At 43.0% G+C, this 19,608-nt stretch overlaps 1 protein-coding gene across 4 annotated transcripts in view; it reads right to left on the minus strand.

Moving 5' to 3' along the window:
- The window catches only part of TCTN2 (tectonic family member 2), a 45,904-nt gene that overhangs the window by 8,272 nt on the left and 18,024 nt on the right, over window positions 1–19,608 (minus strand). For all 4 annotated transcript variants that reach the window (XM_089653677.1, XM_089653673.1, XM_089653674.1 and 1 more), the window contains 8 exons: window positions 17,013–17,212; window positions 14,842–14,974; window positions 9,435–9,576; window positions 9,257–9,313; window positions 9,032–9,163; window positions 7,761–7,835; window positions 5,655–5,735; window positions 3,993–4,101 (listed from right to left, as the gene is read on the minus strand). In XM_089653677.1, the coding sequence (XP_089509803.1) occupies window positions 3,993–4,101; window positions 5,655–5,735; window positions 7,761–7,835; window positions 9,032–9,163; window positions 9,257–9,313; window positions 9,435–9,576; window positions 14,842–14,974; window positions 17,013–17,212 (929 nt within the window). The remainder of the gene's footprint in view (window positions 1–3,992; window positions 4,102–5,654; window positions 5,736–7,760; window positions 7,836–9,031; window positions 9,164–9,256; window positions 9,314–9,434; window positions 9,577–14,841; window positions 14,975–17,012; window positions 17,213–19,608) is intronic.

Consider the following 19,608-nt stretch of genomic DNA (forward strand, 5'->3'; position numbering starts at 1 on the left):
CCCGTACCAAAAGTAAAATAACAAATCCTACAGATTTGTTCACCTGGAGGGTCGGAAACACAATTACTGGGGATGAGGGGAAGGAGGGGCTTTTTAACTTGTGTCAGTATTGTGGTTCATGTAGAGGGCGGAGCTGGTATCTGTCATGTAGCCGTCCTGAAAGATGCTTTGGGAAAAATGGCTTTAGCTACACTTTAAAAGCTGGCAACTCATCGAATCAAATAAAATTAATAATACTCGTGAGCCAAAATGTGATATTCTCCCTGTGCAAAAACGTATAAAAAATATGAAAGAAAAAATAGCTATGACATATATTTGTGATGCATCAACACTCAACACATACTCATTATCTGTGTAAACATCAAAATATCAAAAAATATATTCAAATGTATCGCACTCCACAATGTAAATAATATCAATCATGAACATGTGACTTTAAATAATGCTAACGTGAATAAACCTTGTGCTTCAAACAGTGCAATTTTTTTGTGCATTCCAATATGTAAATAACAATAAATATATTATTAAAAATTAATATAAAGTCCTCTTTTGTGCTTCAAATCTTGCCAGTGCCAATTGATGTGCCGTGCCACACTCCCAGTGCTCAAGAAATGGATGTATGCTCACCTTACTCATTAGCCAGACTAAGTGGCTAATACCGCTTTTGTCCCATCACAATCACAGTGACAACTGACCCCATTACGATGGCCGCGTGCATGCGGTCTACGGGAAAATGGTGCCGGTATTGCCTATATAAAGGAGCATAGTAGAGTGGCATCCAATTGATTCCCCCTGATGAAGCCACGTGACCCTGTGGCGTAACGCGTAGGGGAGGGGCTCTGACGTCACGACGCTGAAGTGAACGAGCGGCAAGTACAAACTGAGGATCTGGGCACAAGTTCATCTGTATGACACTGGAAAGTGTGAGTGTGCAACTTTGTTTTAATAAAAGCACTTGAATTATAAAAGGATAAGGCACTATTGTTGCTCCTTTTTTCTATGATACCCCATTATACCGGGAGGAGGAAGTAATATACAGGTTTACCCCATCCATCCACTGAGGCTCAGTGTGGAGAGCGAGGAGAGAGGGAGACCCCTGGTGGCAGAAAATTGGTAGCACAAGCCTATTCATTCGTAGAAGGAAATAAATACCGTATTTTTCGCTCCATAAGACGCACCTGACCATAAGACGCACCTAGGTTTTAGAGGCAGAAAACAGGAAAAAAAAAATTCTGAACTAATGTACTGCAGACATAGTAGAGGAGATGACCAGAGACTGCGGACACAGTACAGGGGATGACCAGAGACTGCGGACATAGTAGAGGAGATGACCAGAGACTGCGGACACAGTACAGGGGATGACCAGAGACTGCGGACATAGTACAGGAGATGACCAGAGACTGCGGACATAGTACAGGAGATGACCAGAGACTGCGGACACAGTACAGGGGATGACCAGAGACTGCGGACATAGTAGAGGAGATGACCAGAGACTGCGGACACAGTACAGGGGATGACCAGGGACTGCGGACATAGTACAGGAGATGACCAGGGACTGTGGACACAGTACAGGAGATGACCAGAGACTGCGGACACAGTACAGGAGATGACCAGAGACTGCGGACACAGTACAGGAGATGACCAGAGACTGCGGACACAGTACAGGAGATGACCAGAGACTGCGGACACAGTACAGGAGATGACCAGAGACTGCGGACATAGTACAGGAGATGACCAGAGACTGCCGACATAGTACAGGAGATGACCAGAGACTGCGGACAGTACAGATGACCAGAGACTGCGGACACAGTACAGGGGATGACCAGAGACTGCGGACACAGTACAGGGGATGACCAGAGACTGCGGACACAGCACAGGAGATGACTAGAGACTGCGGACATAGTACAGGGGATGACCAGAGACTGCGGACACAGTACAGGAGATGACCAGAGACTGCGGACAGTACAGGAGATGACCAGAGACTGCAGACATAGTACAGGGGATGACTGCTGACCTTTGGGGAGGGAGGGGGAGCGGGTACCTGAACTTGACAGGTACCCGCTCCCACTTCCGCGGAGTTGTTCTTTGACCTTACCTGTTCCTCTATCCAGCCGCGCGCTGTCTACCCGGCTTCTGTAGTGTGGGCGCTCGGCGGACAGCCGGATGCCCAGTGTGCATGCGCGAGAAGCGCTGCGCTTTGTGATTGGTCCGGCGGCTTCTGGGATCTGTCAGGTGTCCCAGATACCGCCTTACCATTCACAAAGAGCACCGCTTCTTGCGCATGCGCACTTGGGACCCGGCTGTCACATACACTACAGAAGCCGGGAAGACAGCGCGCCGCTGGATAGAGGAACAGGTAAGGTCCCATTGCAGAGCTGAGCGGCCGGCCCGGTATTCTGACACGGCGGCGGTGGAAATACCGGACCGGCCGCTCCATATTCGCTGCATAAGACGCACTGACATTTTCCCCCCTTTTTTGGGGGGAAAAAAGTGCGTCTTATGGAGCGAAAAATACGGTACTCAGCATGGAGATTACTACTTAGTCCTGATGGGACAAAAGCGGTATTAGCCACTTAGTCTGGCTAATGAGTAAGGTGAGCGTACATCCATTTCTTGAGCACTGGGAGTGTGGCACGGCACATCAATTGGCACTGGCAAGATTTGAAGCACAAAAGAAGACTTTAAATTAATTTTTGATAATATATTTATTGTTATTTACATATTGGAATGCACAAAATATTGCACTGTTTGAAGCACAAGGTTTATTCACGTTAGCATTATTTAAAGTCACATGTTCATGATTAACTCATCAAATCAGCTTTTAGAATTTAAGAAGATTTATCATTATATGTTTTTATGGGGGGCCAAGTCCTTCTGCTAGGAAGGAGACAGATTTGTGATAGACATTTTTTGTTCCTGGCAGCAGGGCCTGTTTCAGAGACCAGTGCTTCCACATACAAAAAAAATAACTAAATCATACAGTCTGTGGTGCTTCGTGTCTTCTAGAACTGCTTTTACACATGCACAGTCCAGCTGATGGATGACACAGCACTGTAGCGAGGAGCGCCAGCCCAATATCACTGATCGCTCATTCCTAAATACAGGCAGTCCCCGAGTTACATACATCTGACTTACATACGACTCATACTTACAAATGAAGGGAGACAACAAATGAAGGGAGACAACAGGAAGTGAGAGGAAATCTACCCTTAAGAAGGGAAATTCACTCCTGTAAGAGTTATCGTGGGAAATAGTTGTCTCCACTTAAACTTTATCACCAATCCTGGTTTCCACAACAACCCAAAATTTTCAAAATCCAAAATTGTCACAGGGACAGAAAGGAAGGTGAAATCTTCTCAATGGGGCACAGGCAGCAAAACAAACGTTGCAGGGGTTTTAACCCTTCCCTATGCTATCCGAAAAATTTAAGATTTTTTGGGCTGGAGTTACACTTAAAAAATGTACCCGTTCCAACTTACATACAACTATAACTTAAGAACAAACCTACAGGATCTATCTTGTTTGTAGCCCGGGGACTGCCTGTAGTGGAAGCCCACGCAAAGCTGCGTGATCCATTAGGAAGGCAGTGTATGTGTAATGGCACCTCTGATAGAAACAGAGTGGCTGTATCTTTTCTCACAGGAATGCCCATAATTTGAGCTTAAAAAGGGGGTGATGGTTTCATTAGAAAGGAAATAGAAAATGAAGAATGAGATGAGTGGGGAGAAGGAAAATAAAAGTAGAATTAGAGGAGCAAGAAGAGAAAGGAAAATAGAAAAGAGAGGGAAAGAATGGTGTTTTGGTGGGTGGGATGGCTGGTTGGGGAGGGGGAATATATAAATTTATGTATTGTAAAATTGTGTTTTATGAAATGATATATTAGTAAGGTGATCTTCCAATGCCTATATACTGTATATAATTAATACTTCACACTATTGTTTGCAGGAAATTTAGTGTTAAAGTTGTAGTACAATTGAACAGCAATCTCATACCTCAGCTGAGTGCAGTTTTCATTGACAACTTTAAAGACACATCCAGAAAATAAATTTTGTCCAAACAGGACTGGTGTCTGTGTAGTTGTGGAACACAAACTTTCCCCAACTGAAAAAAAGCAGACCATTACACGCTGTTATTTGTAATACAAACTGCTAATAATACAGTACAGTATAGATTAATATAAAGAAAACCTGTACTCAGAACAAATAAACCCTTTAGTTAAAAAAAAAAACAAAACAAACAAAAAAAAAAAACACACACACACACTAGGAATGCTCTGATACCCTTTTGAGTACCGATATTTTCAGACAAGTACTCGCCGACACAGAGTACCGATAGTTTGCGGTGCGATTTGCGTCCATACAAAATGTATGGACGCAAATTGCACCACAATGAATGGCATGCAAATTGAACAGGAATGTGGTACGATTCCTGTCCAAATCGCATTTGCTTTCCCCACTGCTCCTGTGTGAACCCAGGCTTGTTGTAGCCTGAGTTCACACAGGAGCGGTGCAGGAAACCTCCCTGTGGTTGGGGATTCCGATTTTACACACTCCTCCCCTCCCCCCATATTGGCACCCTAGGCACAAGACCTGCCATCCAGCATTATCTAAAGATAGTGTCCCTGTCCTTAGTGAAGATGGGGTGGTGTATGGAGGAGATGGGGTTGTCTCACTCACCCAGGAGCATGATCAGGTTGCTGGAGTGCAGATACTGGATCCTGGCCAGCATGGTCTGCCTGTGCTGCCACATCGTGTCCCTTGTTGTAGCCAGCTCCAGTATTTGAAATGAAAGCACTCTCTCTCTTCTCCTTGCAGAGATGACAGTACAGGCTAGACGGTTTCTGACTGGTCAGCACCGTGACTTTGCTGACTAATCAGATGGCTTTGCTGACCAACCAGATGTTGTCTAGCCCGTACTGTCATGCCTGCACTGAAAGGAGAGAAAGCTGCGGGATTTCAAATCCCCAGACCTCCCCTTGCAAGGATGACACTCGGAGAGGATACCGCAGGCTTGTGTTCCAGCCCCCCCCTTCACAAGGAGTATAAACGGAGGGGAGGATCCAGCCTCCTGTGCTGATCAGTGTGTCTGTGCTGGGAAGGGTTCACGCACCGCTCCAGTGTGAACTCAGGCTATCATAAGTCTGGGTTCACACAGGAGCAGTGGGAAAATTGCATGCGATTTGGACAGGATTCATACTGCATTCCTGTTCAAATCGCATGCTATTTTTGTGGTGCAATTTGTGTCCATACATTTTGTATTGAAGCAAATCTCCCACCCTTCTGCATTCCTCTTGCCATTGCTTGTCTCTTGGGAAAGTGTTCATAGCTGAAAGAAGCTGCAGCTATGAACCAACTGTCTCCTTCAAAGCTCTTGTCAAAACTATAGTTAGAAATTACTTATAGTACTTTGTCCCATGTTTCCAAGTGCTTTCTAATCGTAGTTATGATTACTGACCTGCCCCCCTCTCCTCCTGCCATGGCTGATCTGACAACAGCTTTGAAAGAGACTGGTTGGTTCATAGCTGCAGCTAGGCACATGCAGAACTTTGTCACATAGGGCACAGAACTGTAAAATAAAAATTTTAAATGATAGATCTTTAAGCTGTAGGATGTTTTACATCTTGTTTAATTTTGTAAAAATTCACAACAATTTACCAGGCTTCCAGACGTTCAGAGTTCTTTTTATAAAAGGAGTACTTCCATTAGCAACTATGACTGGCTTTCCAAATTGATAACCTGCAACAAAAAGAAGTAAACTTGGCAGCTATAATAATTTGTTTAATTGGCATGGTTGCAACATCCCAAATGTTTCAGAGATCTCCCAAAGTTTTTGACATTTTTTTTCTCGTTATAACCACATAATCCTATCTAGTTAATAAGGAAACCTCCATATTTATTAAATGCTCATATTGTGTACTTGGTGAACGTAATAGCTAGCAAGTTCCTGGTGAATTTTTAATACTAAATGGCAAAACAAAACTTGGAGGGTAAATATATTTCTTAACTTTTTGAAACTCGCTTGTTTTTTGATAAAACAAATGTAAAACAAAAAAAGAAGAATGCCATCCCACCTCCACACATGGTCAACCTCAGACACCAGGTAGAGTACCAGGGGCGGACTGACCATTTGTAAACTCGGGCACTGCCCGAGGGCCCGGGGTCAATAGGGGGCCCCATGAGATGCCCCTGGTACCTTTTTCATAGGCTTTTTGAGTTTGGGCAAGGACACAGGGACCCCATGATCCCCTATTGCCCGGGGGCCCTATGAGTTGTCAGTCCGCCCCTGTACAGTACTGTATATCCATGGCAAAGGAGAGAGCAAGTGTACAGGTTTCTGCCCTGCTGGTACCAGCTGACTTGCACTTACCAGAACTGGGGAAGGTGAGTACTGAAACAAGGAGCGTCCCTCTCAAAGATCTGGATCCGATGACAGGATCAGGACTCATCAGCACCCCAAGTGACAGCACTGCTCTAACACCATACTTTGTATTACAATAATGATCCAAATAGTGCAGCGCTCAAAGCAATAATATATATAACAACAAATGTGCTCACATGCATAAGTGTCACAACAAATACTATTCAAAAATAAATAATTAAGTGAAATATCTTATCTATCCAAGTGCCACTCAATAATGACTCTAACATATTAGTGCCCATATATTCAAAATTTTTTTTACATAATACCTTATTAGTAACTACCATATAATAAAAACACATACATATACCAGTGCTCCAAGTGCAATACCGTGACCACACTTAATATACTACTCAAAAAACTCAAACGAACTAAAAAAACTAATAATAGTAAGTCCATGCAATGTGTAATCAAAGTGCAAAAAAATCAAAGTGCAAAAAATGCAAAAAAATGTGTCCACATTCAGTGCACCAGCACCTCTTCACCTCCTAAGGCTAGATTGCCTCCTCACCTCCTTAATGCGACGCCTAAGGGCCAAACAGCTTTCAGGATCTCTCTGGATCCTTATCCCCTGGCAGTAAACTCTTCTCCTCACGTTGTGGATCCCTTTAGGGGGCTTCCATTACCCCCGATCAGAGACCTCTGGAGAACAATCGCTCACCAACCAAGTGAGCAGAAAGAAAAGAATCCTCTAAGTGTAGTATTAAAGCCAAACACTTTAATGGTAAAAGATAACATACACAGCCACTCACATATGTCCACAATCTTCTTTTTCCAATCTGTGGGTGTACTGCATGTAAAATACATGCAGTACACCCACAGATTGGAAAATGGGCACTAATATGTTAGAGTCATTATTGAGTGGCACTTGGATAGATAAGATATTTCACTTAATTATTTATTTTTGAATAGTATTTGTTGTGACACTTATGCATGTGAGCACATTTGTTGTTATATATATTATTGTTTTGAGCGCTGCACTATTTGGATCATTATTATTATACACACTGTTTGGGTAGCAGGTTAAGTGCTGGCAGCTTCCAGTAGGTGAACCTTCCCTTCTTAGCGCAGGAGGATTTTTCTGTATACTTTGTATTACACAACGATTTGTAAAAATCGAGTGAATGTCAATCTAAATATTCCCCCTTTGATCTCTCTTTATGTACATATACAGTAAACAGCTACAAGTAGACTCATAAGCTTACATTACACCATTTTGGATTTGAAGTTGAAAAAAAAAAAAAAAAAATTGGTAGCAACATACTCACATTAAAGAATATCGAACGACAGAAAATATAGTAGATGTGATAAAGTGAGTTTATATTTATTTGAAAATATTTCACCTGGGTTGCCAGAGAGCACATTTGATGTACTATTGCTGGTGAGAAATTTAGCTGTAAATCGTTGTGATAGCTTTGCTGTGGGGGAAAAAAAAGGAAAAAAAAACAGCCTTAAACACTACCATGGCTAACACAATCATACATTCCTACATTTTTAAATCTAAAGTCACAAGTATTTCCCTTAATCCACCCACACTACAATAGTGAGACCATCATAACAGATTTCAATTGCAGTAGAATTGCATCTCACCAAAGTACAGGAGGAGAGTCACATTCATGTAAAACTTTTAAAATGAAAAAATAAAAAAGCTGTTGCTGTAACTGATTATAAACTGTGAGCTGGAGTTTGGCTTTCATTTGTTATCGAGACTAACAATGTTGCTGTGTCTCCTGTGCTCATTCATCCAGAGTTGTGCCTTACTAATACAGGAGGTGTACTACTGGCCAGATCACCAGGTGAAAATAGAGTGGAGAAAAAATCCTAAAAAATGAAAAACGAATGCATCCAACACATCTAATGACTGGTACATCTTTGGTTTTGGGTTTAATACCACTTTAAAATGTTTGTGTGCTCCTCTATGACCCTGGCAAATGTTGTTGTTTCCCTTGAGACAGCCAGTCCACGCAACAGTATACCATCATGTCTTCATAGGCACAATTCTTTAAATTCACTTAAAGTGTAATTACAGTCAAAACCTAACAAAGTTAAAATCTACTCCCACCCCCATTCTAAGCCTATTCTATCTACCCTGTAATAGGAAAGATACTTATACTTATATATTGGGAAGTGGCTGTGGTCCAGTCACTTGACTGGAGGGACAGCTGTCACTGGCTGTCCCATAGTAAGCCTATGTGTGACGTCATCATCCAGGTTCTGCAGCCGTTGTTGCTGCCTCTCCTCTACACTGAAGCTGCCACTAAAAAGGTCTTGTGACCAGACCGGAGCAACTTCAGGATGGTTCAGTATAAACATCCTTCCTTTTACAAGGTAGATAGATTAAGCTTAGACTGGGGCTGGGAGTAGATTTTAGCTTAGTTAGGTTTTTACTGGAATTACACTTTAATGCTAACTTGAATGCTTATAGAATAATCAGTCCTTCTGTCAGCAGGCAAACCATACATGCACAGCTGACTGTCATTTAATAGCTGTAAACAGTCTTACCAGATGGCAGACTTATAAACAGTGGTCACGTTTCATATCCTTGGATTACCCATCAAATGCCACCATACCAAAAAAAAATGTCAGCATCGACATAATGTGGATAATAAATTACCCTGATGAGTCAAGCTTATGTTAGCAGTAACGATGGAGACTTGTATTTCCTTTATCACGCTGGCATTCCAAATGAATGTGTAGTCTGCTGACACAATCACATCGCACTGCACAGCTTGAGGCAGGACAGTTCCTACAAAGGCAAGAAGCATTGCAGTCTATTTTAATAATAAAGATGAATTAGAATAAAAAAATCAAGATACACAAGTTTAGTTACACACTATACCTGTATTAACAATGTCCACACTGGTGTTCTGACTCTGTACTGTTAAAATGATAGGACCTGAAAAAATTATAATTATGACCAGGGTCAGCAAACACATACTTTACAATTAAAAAATAGCCTTCACTATGTAGTGAGACATCACAAACCTGAATATTAGAGAAATGATTTCAGGACTGACCTCCATTTCCAGGGTTAACTTGTACGTTCAAGTCAACTGTAAGAACATCTGAACATGCGGTTATATCAGTAACACACGTAACATTGAAATCTTGTAAGTAAGCCACAGGTGCAGCATTCACACATTGTCCAATGGTAGATTTCTGGAAAAAATATTGTTTGGCTATCAGTTTGTCTGAATGTCTAAATGTACAGTATATGCTTTACAACAGCATGGGGAGATACATAAAAACAAACAATCTGGGTGGCCCAGAGCTCAGATAATTTCAACATAAAACAACTTCAACAGTAAGGCTACGTTCACACTAGCCTTGTGTGCAGGCGGCAGAGAGGCGTTTGGGAAGCGTTTTTACCGCTTCCCAAACGCCTCTGCCAATTCTGCACATTACAGCACATGGTGCTGTTCTAACAGGAGCGTTTGCGTCGCGTCGCATTGCGTCGCGGCAAAACGGACGCCTCTGGTCGAGTCAGGAGGCTTTGAAGCCTCCTATTCTCGTCTATGGTGCCGCTCCGCAAACGCCCGGCCGGCGTTTGCGGTGCGGTTGCGACGCGGTTGCGGGGTGTTTGCGGAGCGGTAACACCACTCAAATGCATTATAGGCGTTTGTGGGGCGTTATTAACGCTCGGCAAACGCCTACCAACCGCCGCTAAACCGCGCATGCGGCGTTTGCGGAGCGTTTGCCGAGCGTTAAAAATGCTCCGCAAACACCGGACCAACGCTTGCCAAACGCTATAGGGGCGTTTGGCAAGCGTTGGCAAAACAGCCTAGTGTGAACGAGCCCTAAGTCAATTATGTGGAGTGTGAGAAAGCTATCAATAGTTAAAATGGAACGCTAGCTTTTTTTTTTATGTTCAGAGTGGTAAATAATTAAAAACCGGTGGGATTTTTTTTATACAGGAGTTAGACTTTAAACAGAAACACCTTTCAAACATACCATACCATATACCTCTATCTCTGGGGAAGAAAGTCAAGGTGTAGCCTCCCTGGCGGTATTCCCGAGTGTAGCTCGGGGTAAAGTTTCAGTACCACAAGCGGTAAGCCCGAGCTACACTCGGGAATACCATGCGGCGCTGCTCCGGGATCTGTTCTTCTCTTACCTTGTCCTGCGCTCCCGCGATGTCCCCCCTGCAGTGTCCCCGGCAATGTCCTCCGGCGGATGCCGGCATCTGTCTTCTGGGTTCCGTCCCCTGTGACATCGGGACATACAGGGGACGGAACGGCAGGAAATTTGAAAATGACAAAAAGTGACATTCACTAAATTAACATAGTAAAACATTACTGTATCAAACCATTTCACATACATTTTGTCCCTAGTGCTTTGTCCTGTGCCCTGCCTGCATTTTTACTGTTCTTTCTGCCCGGAAACTGAGAAACATCCATGGCGTCCAAAAAGTGTCCATTTAGGTCAAAATCGGTTTTAGACCGGCTAGAGAACAGCGATAGTAAATTAGAACAACTTGCAGAATTGAGTGATAATGATTCGTGGGGAAATTCGTCATCAGTCACTGAAAACGATTTTGCGACTTTGTTCAGTGATGTGCGAACTTGGCACTTTATTCCAAATTTCAGTGTTTTTGGTTTGATTATATTATTGATTTAAATTATATTATTTTTTTTTAATGATTATTTATTAACTTCTTGCCGACCGCGCATAGCCGAATGACGGCTTCACCGCGGCCGGCCAGTTCTGAGTGGACGTCATATGACGTCCTCCCAGAACGCGCTCTCCTGCGCGCCCCAGGGGGCGCGCACCCGGCGATCTCTGTGATCGCTGTGTCCTACGGACACAGCTGATCACGTGATGTGGTGAAAGGCCGATCCCACCGGCCTTTTACCACGTGATCAGCGGTGTCCAATGACACGCTGATCACAGGGAAATGCAACTGCCGGTTCTCGGCTGCACTTTCCTCACGCTGTCAGATCGTGAGGAAAGTACTGCCGAGAACCGGCAGTTGTCAGAGCGGGGATCGGCACCGATCATCAGGGCACTGATGATCAGTGCCCTGATGATCGGTGCCCAGCAGTGACACCCGCATGTTCTGCCCACCCGTTCCCAGCAGTGCCCCCACCTGTGCCCAGCAGTGCCCCCACCTGTGCCCAGCAGTGCCCCCACCTGTGCCCAGCAGTGCCCCCACCTGTGCCACTCTGCAGTGCCACCTACCTGTGCCCAGAAGTGCCACCTACATGTGCCCAGCAGTGCCACCCACCTGTGCCCACCCACCAGTGCCACCCACCTGTGCCCACCAGTGCCACCCACCTGTGCCCACCCACCAGTGCTGCCCACCAGTGCCACCCACCAGTGCAGCCCAGCAGTGCTGCCAGTCAGTGCCACCAGTCAGTGCCCAGGGGTTGTGCCAGTCAGTGCCGCCAGTCAGTGCCCAGAAGTGATGCCAGTCAGTGCCGTCTATCAGTACCCATCATCAGTGTCACCTATCAGTGCCGCCTATCAGTGCTGCATATCAGTGCCGCCTATCCGTGACCCCTAATTAGTGCTGTCTATCAGTGCCGCCTATCCGTGCCACCTCATTAGTACTGCCTATCAGTGCCCATCAGTGCCGCCTATCAGTGCCCATCAGTGCCGCCTATCAGTGCCCATCAGTGCCGCCTCATCAACGCAAATCAGTGAAGGAGAAAAAATACCTGTTTGAAAAATTTTATAAAAGAAACAAATAAACTTTTTTTTTTTTTTCAAATTTTTTGCACATTTTTAATTTATAGCGCAAAAAGTAAAGCGCCCAGTGGCGATTAAATACCACCAAAAGTAAGCTCTATTTGTGAGAAAAAAATGATCAAAATTTCATATGGGTGCAATGTTGCATGACCGCGCAATTGTCAATCAAAGTGCGGCAGCGCTGAAAGCTGAAAATTGGCCTGGTAAGGAAGGGGGTATAAGTGCCTGGTAGGCAAGTGGTTAAAGTATAATTTATGATTTTGTGTTTCAAATTGTAACATACCCGGGATGTTTACTAGACTCTTGCTCGGACAGATTTCAGTGAGTTATTCCTAAAAATTACAGGCCTACAATAAAAAAAAATACATATTTCCATGCAAAAATATGTACCGCTTTGAGCACAGAAATATGGACATAATCAGACCGCTAGGGAGGTTAATACCGCCAGGATGCACACTTCAACAGAGTCCTTAACATATTGAAAATTCGGTTACTTAAGTTGCTCACCACCCAGTATGTCACAGACATACTGGAACGGCAAGAGGTAATCCTCAACTACACAGCCATTAAATACAGTAGGGATTGAACACTGCAGACTCCACTCAAACATGAAAAATTTGTTTTGTATGAAGTAATTAGTTAAAATTTCTTATGCAATTTAATACAGAATATCAAGATCAAATAAAGTACTTGAAATGAGGGTCCAAAGCTGAAGTTTTTTCCTGTTCCAGAACTGTCTTAATCTACCACTGGTCCCAATCTACAAGAATTATGCTTGGGTATGCCCTACTTGTCCAGAGAGGTGAATAGAAAAAGATTGCAATTCTTCATACATCTGATTAGACAAGACTGAGACCGCTAATCCGAGAACTGTTGATCTTGCAGAAACATTAGTTTAATGAAACCTCTCAATCACTTATCATAAATATTTGAATAAAGCAATAAAATAAGTTTACTTATTAACATGGAGTACATGACTTATAGACAACTGTATGTTTGGTACAAGTTGTCCTTTGCAGCCCACCTGGAGAAATCTTTTCTTTGCTAATAGCAGTGATCTTAACTGTGCGGCTCAGCCAAGAGCACATCAGAAAGTATCCCTGCCAGGTCATCCTTAGCTTGTGCATGTAGTTAGTTAGCAGCCTCTAGCTGCCTGCAGGGTATGAATTTCCCCTTAGGAAATAAAGGGCCACAGTGCAAATGTATAGGATGAAGAGGACCTGGAAAGGATGTTTTCTGAAACAAAGTGAAGCAGATACAGGCAAGACTGCACAGTAAACCTTGCTAAATCAAGGACAAAAGTACAGGGTTTAGACAAAAAAAATGGAAACATTACATGATTTGCAGGTGTGAAAGTGACGACATGTTTTGGGTTGAAATCGGAAGTGATGTCACATTCTTTTGCTTCCGCTGTGTGATGAGACACCTAGCTAACAGCTAGGAAGCTTCACTTTTGTCATTCACTGCGTGCGCTGCTAGAAAACAACTGCTGCAAAAGTGACAGCAGAGCTCAATCTCAGTCTTCATGAGACAGCAGTTGTATACTTATTCCGGGTCACAATCCTGAGCAATGTCCCTTTGTCTCTTTCAGTCAATTGACCATGTTGACCACGCTTATGCTTATCAGACAGCGGTTTTCTGGAAACTGTATATGCTGTCATAATTATTGATACTGTACTCCGTGACATGGCAAATAAATTGGCAACTTCACTCGCAGAGTCACTAGCTAAGCGGGCACCAATAATTTGCCATCTTTGAAGCTCAGTAAGCTCTGGCATGACTCCGTATTACTAGCAGCTCACACAGTGAATGACGAAAGTGAAGCTTCCCACCTGATAGCTAGGTGTCTCATCACACAGTGGAAGCAAAAGAATGTTACATCACTTCTGCTTTCAACAGTCAACATGTAGTCACTTTCACACCTGCAAATCATGTAGTGTTTCCATATTTTTGTCTAACCCCTGTAGGTATTTCTTCATATGTACTGCACACAGGCGAGTGAGGTCATTATTTAAAGTTAAAGCTGCCACTTTTGCATTAGTGAGGTCTGTTGCTGTGTGTTTAATATAGGGCATTAACATTTGTTGCATTAGGGCAGACCATTAAACTTAAATAGGCAGCCTAATGCGCCACATGGACCAAAAATCTAAAACTACTGCATATTTCATGGTGCACGGCAGCACACAGTAGTGTGTCACCACACAGTGGTCTTGATTTATGCAGAACTCGTCCAAAGATCACTTCCAGGGTATCCCCACAACACCCAGTTTAGCAGGGTCTAGATGTGGTACTCCAAAAACCAGACTGAGGGCAACTGCTCAAGAAAGCTGCAATCATAGAAACAAAGCTCCAGCAATGATGTAGAGAAGAATCTTGACTGAATTAAAAAAAAAAAAAATCTATCCACCTTCCTTGGATACTAGCAATAAAAAAGGTATCCTGGTAGTAGGAGGGGTTATCCTGGACTAGACAACAGTTTTTTTGTTTGCCAGTGTAGGCTGATGGCAGCTGTATAACCCAAAGTTTAAAGACTTCCTGTGTTTCTCATTCAACAAGAAAAAATGCATTCTCTTCATTAAGATTTAAAGAAGTGTCCATCGGTTACAGAATGCTAGAACTCTAAATTTACATAATCCAATTATCACATGAAACAGAGATGGAAAGCAGTATTCTTGAATCATTGTTTGTGCTGCACTAAATATTTTATATATTTACACAAGTGGACAGTTCACGTACCTGTGGGATAGTAAAGTATTCACTGAATCCATTCTGTTGTATTAAAATGGGGTTTCCTTGTTTATAACCACTAGATGTTGTTTGAACAATGGACTGAAAGCTCAGATTGAAAAATGGAGTCTGTGAAGGGCTCCTGTATACAAGGAAGAGCAATAAATGAATGCAAAATACACTGTGTATCAAAAAAAAAAATAAGAAAAAAAGTCAATTGAGCCAAATAAATTACTAATATTTACTGCAAAAACACAAGAGGGCGCAAACACCTTGTGCATTATCATAGACAAGTTTATTACATCCACCAAGACAAATGGATACTCACAAAACGGGGGTGTGGAAATTTTTGAAAAAAACTACTTGTCCGGAGACTAAATCGGTGTCTAAATCTACTTGTCCCTCATGACAATCTACTTCTCCAGATAAAAAAAAAAAAATTTAACCATAACCGTATTTAAATCGGAGGTAATATTAGGAATCTTTTAAAAACAAAAGGGGTTTTTAACATTGCACTGTTTATCTCCTCCTCCCCTCCCTGCCTGTCTCCACACTCGGGGACTAGCAGGGGACTAGCAGGGAGGGGAGAAACCTTGCAGTTTTAGACCTGAAGATTACACAAAAGCCCCAAACATTATATATTTTCTAAAATCAGAGACGCTAGAGAATAAAATAGTGGTAGTTCCAATTTTTTATGTCACATGATATTACCGCAAAATTTCAGTAAAAAATACAAAAAAAAAACCCAAAACAATAAATAACCCTATTTTTTTGCAAAATAAAAAATATGAGGTTGCAACGAGTAAATAGATATCCAGCTTGTCAAACATTAAATTTGCGTGCACTCGTGAAATGGCAACGAACTTCAATACCCTATATTTTCTATAGTTGACGATTTTAAAGCTCCCGGTAGGTTATCAGTTTAGCAATACAGAGGAGTTCTGGTGCTAGAATTATTGCTCTCATTTTGGCGTGCACGGCGATATGTAACATGTGTATCGCAATCGACGTTTTCACGTGTAGGCTCCCCAGCATGTGCTTTTACGTTTGTACGTGCGTATATGTGGGGGGGCTTAATTTTTTTACTTTTGTTTTTTTTTTTACGTAATTTTTTTTTTCATCACATAAGGGACAATGCCCCCTATGTGATGCTTTTTTGGTGACAGGTTCTCTTTATTGAGACATCCAAGGTCTAAAAGACCCTGCATGTCTCCCCTCTGCTCCCCTGAATGTAATGCCGTGCGCATTGCACCGCATTACATTCTTTCCCAGCCTCAATTGCCGGGAATCTGTGAATGGGGACCTGGAAGTGATGTCAAACATCACTTCCGGGTCAGGACAAGACGGGAAGGGAAGCGGAAGTGTCCGCTCTCCTCCCTCCCCTCTAGCCGCCAGCGGTGGGGCAGTCCTGGGCCCGCAGATGGGCAAGCGGATCCTGAGAGACAGTGGGCGGGAAAAAGCTTCAAACGGGGGGCGGGAGGCTGGCACTGTGTGGAAGCACTCGGGCGGCAGTGCTGCCGCCCGAATGCTTCCACCTGGCAGGTGAGCCCTGCTGGTTACCCGCAGCAGGGCTAAAGGTAGAAGTAAAAACTACCTGCCCGGCGCCTGGAACTACATGTCCCAGGCGTCGGGCGATAGGAATTACACATCCCTGCTTTGGTAATGCACAAGCTGTTTGCACCCTCCTGTGTGTTTTTGCAGTTTGTAGAAGCAGTCTGCATTCCTAGGTGCTTGATTTTATACACCTGTGGCCATGGAGGTGATTGGAACACCTGAATCCAATGATTTGGAGGGGTGTCCCAATACTTTTGGCAATGTAGTGTATTAGGTAAAATGAGGGATTAAAACACTTACAATAAATGTGTGCTGTGGAAGTCCCGATATTGGATGTAGCTCATTTAGGGGAGAAGCCTGTATCTGATGACACCATCACATTGCTAGAGCCGCTATGGATGTTTTACTGTGGTGAGCAGTGGATCACTTGCTGCCCTTGGCTACCCTTCCCAGCTGCAAATAGTTTCCCTTTACTCCCCTACTGTTCCAGGCTCTATGATGAAGAACCTGCAGCCTGTAATATATATATATATATATATATATATATATATATTTTTTTTTTTACATACATTAATACAAAATATTAAAGATACACAATGAAATCTGCACACTAAAAAGATGCTTACATAGTGTTTCCCTGATAGAAATAGCCAAGAAATGGAGAGTTATCCATGGAGGACTGGACACACAGGAATGGAAACCAGTCTGGTGCATGGTTCTTTTCCTGGACACTACAAAGCTGGTCAAATGGTGGAAAAACATTGCCACCAAAAATTCCAGAGTAACAGGAACCATTAAAAAGTGCTATCATGCTGGAGTTGCATTCCTATAAGAAAATAAGACAAAACATACAAAATCTTGTGAACAGTGCTTTCAAAGTAAACAAATTAAAATAACCATATTAAAAAACTGCCAAAATGGGGCCCAAGGTGGAATTCCAAGAGTTAGGGGGCTAGTGTAGATAACTTATATTGACTATAAAGCATACTTTAAATGAAATACTTTTGGGTTAAATCCTCTGATTAGGGATTATACTCTTACTTTGCCTAACGCAGCTTGGTCATACGTAAACCATATCTGGGTCCAGCAATCTTTTCTCCAGAGCTCTCCAGAGCTAAAAATACTATCAGTACCAAGGTCTGACTATGATCCTATCATACTATATTGCAGCTCCCTTCCGCAAAGGCCCCAAGCTATCAATGAAAACGGAAGTTATAAGGGAGTACAATATTGTACTCCCTTATGATTTCTTATTTCATTGATTTAATATTTTTAGCGGTTTTAGAAATCGCTGTTCCTTTTGCTATCAGCAGTGGGTAATGTGCTCTCTTCTGGGTTCCCAAAGGATGTCCCCAGCAGTGTTGATGTCCTGTTGTTCAGACGAACAATATCTGTTTTTATTTTGCTCTGATTGGTAACCAACAGTGATACTCTTTTGTTGCAAGTGCATTATTGGAGTCAAGGTAGATGTCCAATATTTGTTATGCCTTTTATCATGTGATCTTATCTGTGCATTCTGTCATATAGATATCGTTTTGAGGCATGAGGGTATCAGCTTGTATTGTTTTGTAATCATGTTTTCACTGGAGCCATTGTGCTTGATTTTTATAAACATATATTAAAGTGGTAGTAAACTCATTTTTTTATTTGTAGCTATAGGTTATAATAAAGCTTACCTGTAGGTACAAGGAATATCTCCTAAACATGCACAGTTTAGGAAAAAAAATGCTCTAGGTCTGCAACCAGTGATATCACCCACGCATGCAAACTGCTCTCTGAAGGATGGCAGGCTGAGTACACCGTCCCTTCAGAGTGCTGTGCTGCACCTGTGGCTCATGTTCGCATGCACGGGAGTGACGTCATCGTGGCTCAGCCATTTAAAGGGTTGCAGCTCGTGAACCTGGAAGGAAGACTGGGTGAAGATGGAAACCCTGTCACCGCTGGAGGGCTTAGTCTTGGGGTTATATCTTTCATAATGTGCTAGTATGCTATGCATACAAGTACATTATTACTTTGTCTTGCAGGGAGAATATTTTTTTTTTTTTCTTAAATCATCCTTTTCTACTGCTTTAATTTTTTTGTATCAATAAAGTATTGTAAACACTTTTATAGAATTACAGTTACATATTTTAAGTTTCTGCTAGCTTAAAGTCCCAAGGGGAAATGGATAGGCCAGATTGTATGAACAGTTCTCCTAACCCAATTTATAATCTGTTGTAGACTCCCCCAAACCTCAGATCACCCGCAATAGATCCTACAGCAATCATTAAAACAATGGGACTCAAATACTCAAAATTAAGCAAATTAATCTCGCCCCCCACTTTCTACTCTCAGGCATCCTTTACAACTTTTCTTTCCCTGCAGCCCTTGAGAACCCCTTAGCCTTCACTTGGTGGGCCATTAAAAGGCATCAAATGCAACTGCTTCTCTCACAAGACAGTATTAAATCATTCCCATACCTCCAGAAGCACTGGAAAAACCTCCAAAATGGAATATTATTATTATTATACAGAATTTATATTGCGCCAAAAAGTTTGCTCAGTGCTGTACAATATAGTGGGGGACAGTACATGAGACAATACAGTAACAAAACAATATATGAGAGGTTCCAGGGCCCTGCTCTTTCGAGCTTACAATCTAGGAGGGAGGGGATAGTGGTACAGGAGGACGTGTCTGTGGGGGGATGGAGTGGTAGCAGGAGTGGAGGAGATCGGCTGTTAGGTGAGGGCGGGGTAGGCTTCCTTGAAGAGATGGGTTTTCAGCATGCACCTAAAGGTGAGGAGGGTAGGTCTGATGGATTGGGGTAGTGAGTTCCAGAGGATGGGGGGGGGGGGGGGGGGAGTCCTGGAGAAGTCCTGCAGTCGGGCATGGGAGGAGGAGACCAGGGAGCTAGAAAGGAGGAGGTCTTGTGAGGAGCGAGGGCACGGGTTGGGTGGTATTTGGGTATCAGGTCGGGGAGGTAGTTTGGGGCAGTGTTATGAATGGCTTTGTACGTCTATGTCAGTAGTTTGAATTTAATGCGTTGGGCAATTGGAAGCCAAAGGAGGGAATGACAGAGGGGGGTGGCAGATGCGGAGTGGTTGGTAAGGTGGAGGAGTCTGGGTGCTGAGTTCAGGATAGACTGAAGCAGGGATAGTCTGTGATGAGGTAGGCCGGTGAGGAGGGAGTTGCAGTAGTCGAGTCGTGAGATAATAAGGGAGTGAATGAGTTGTTTAGTAGTGT

The sequence above is a fragment of the Staurois parvus genome, unplaced genomic scaffold (genome assembly GCF_062004578.1).
Source record: "Staurois parvus isolate SC_StPar_1 unplaced genomic scaffold, SC_StPar_1.0 ptg000719l, whole genome shotgun sequence".
Classification (NCBI taxonomy): Eukaryota; Metazoa; Chordata; class Amphibia; order Anura; family Ranidae; genus Staurois; species Staurois parvus.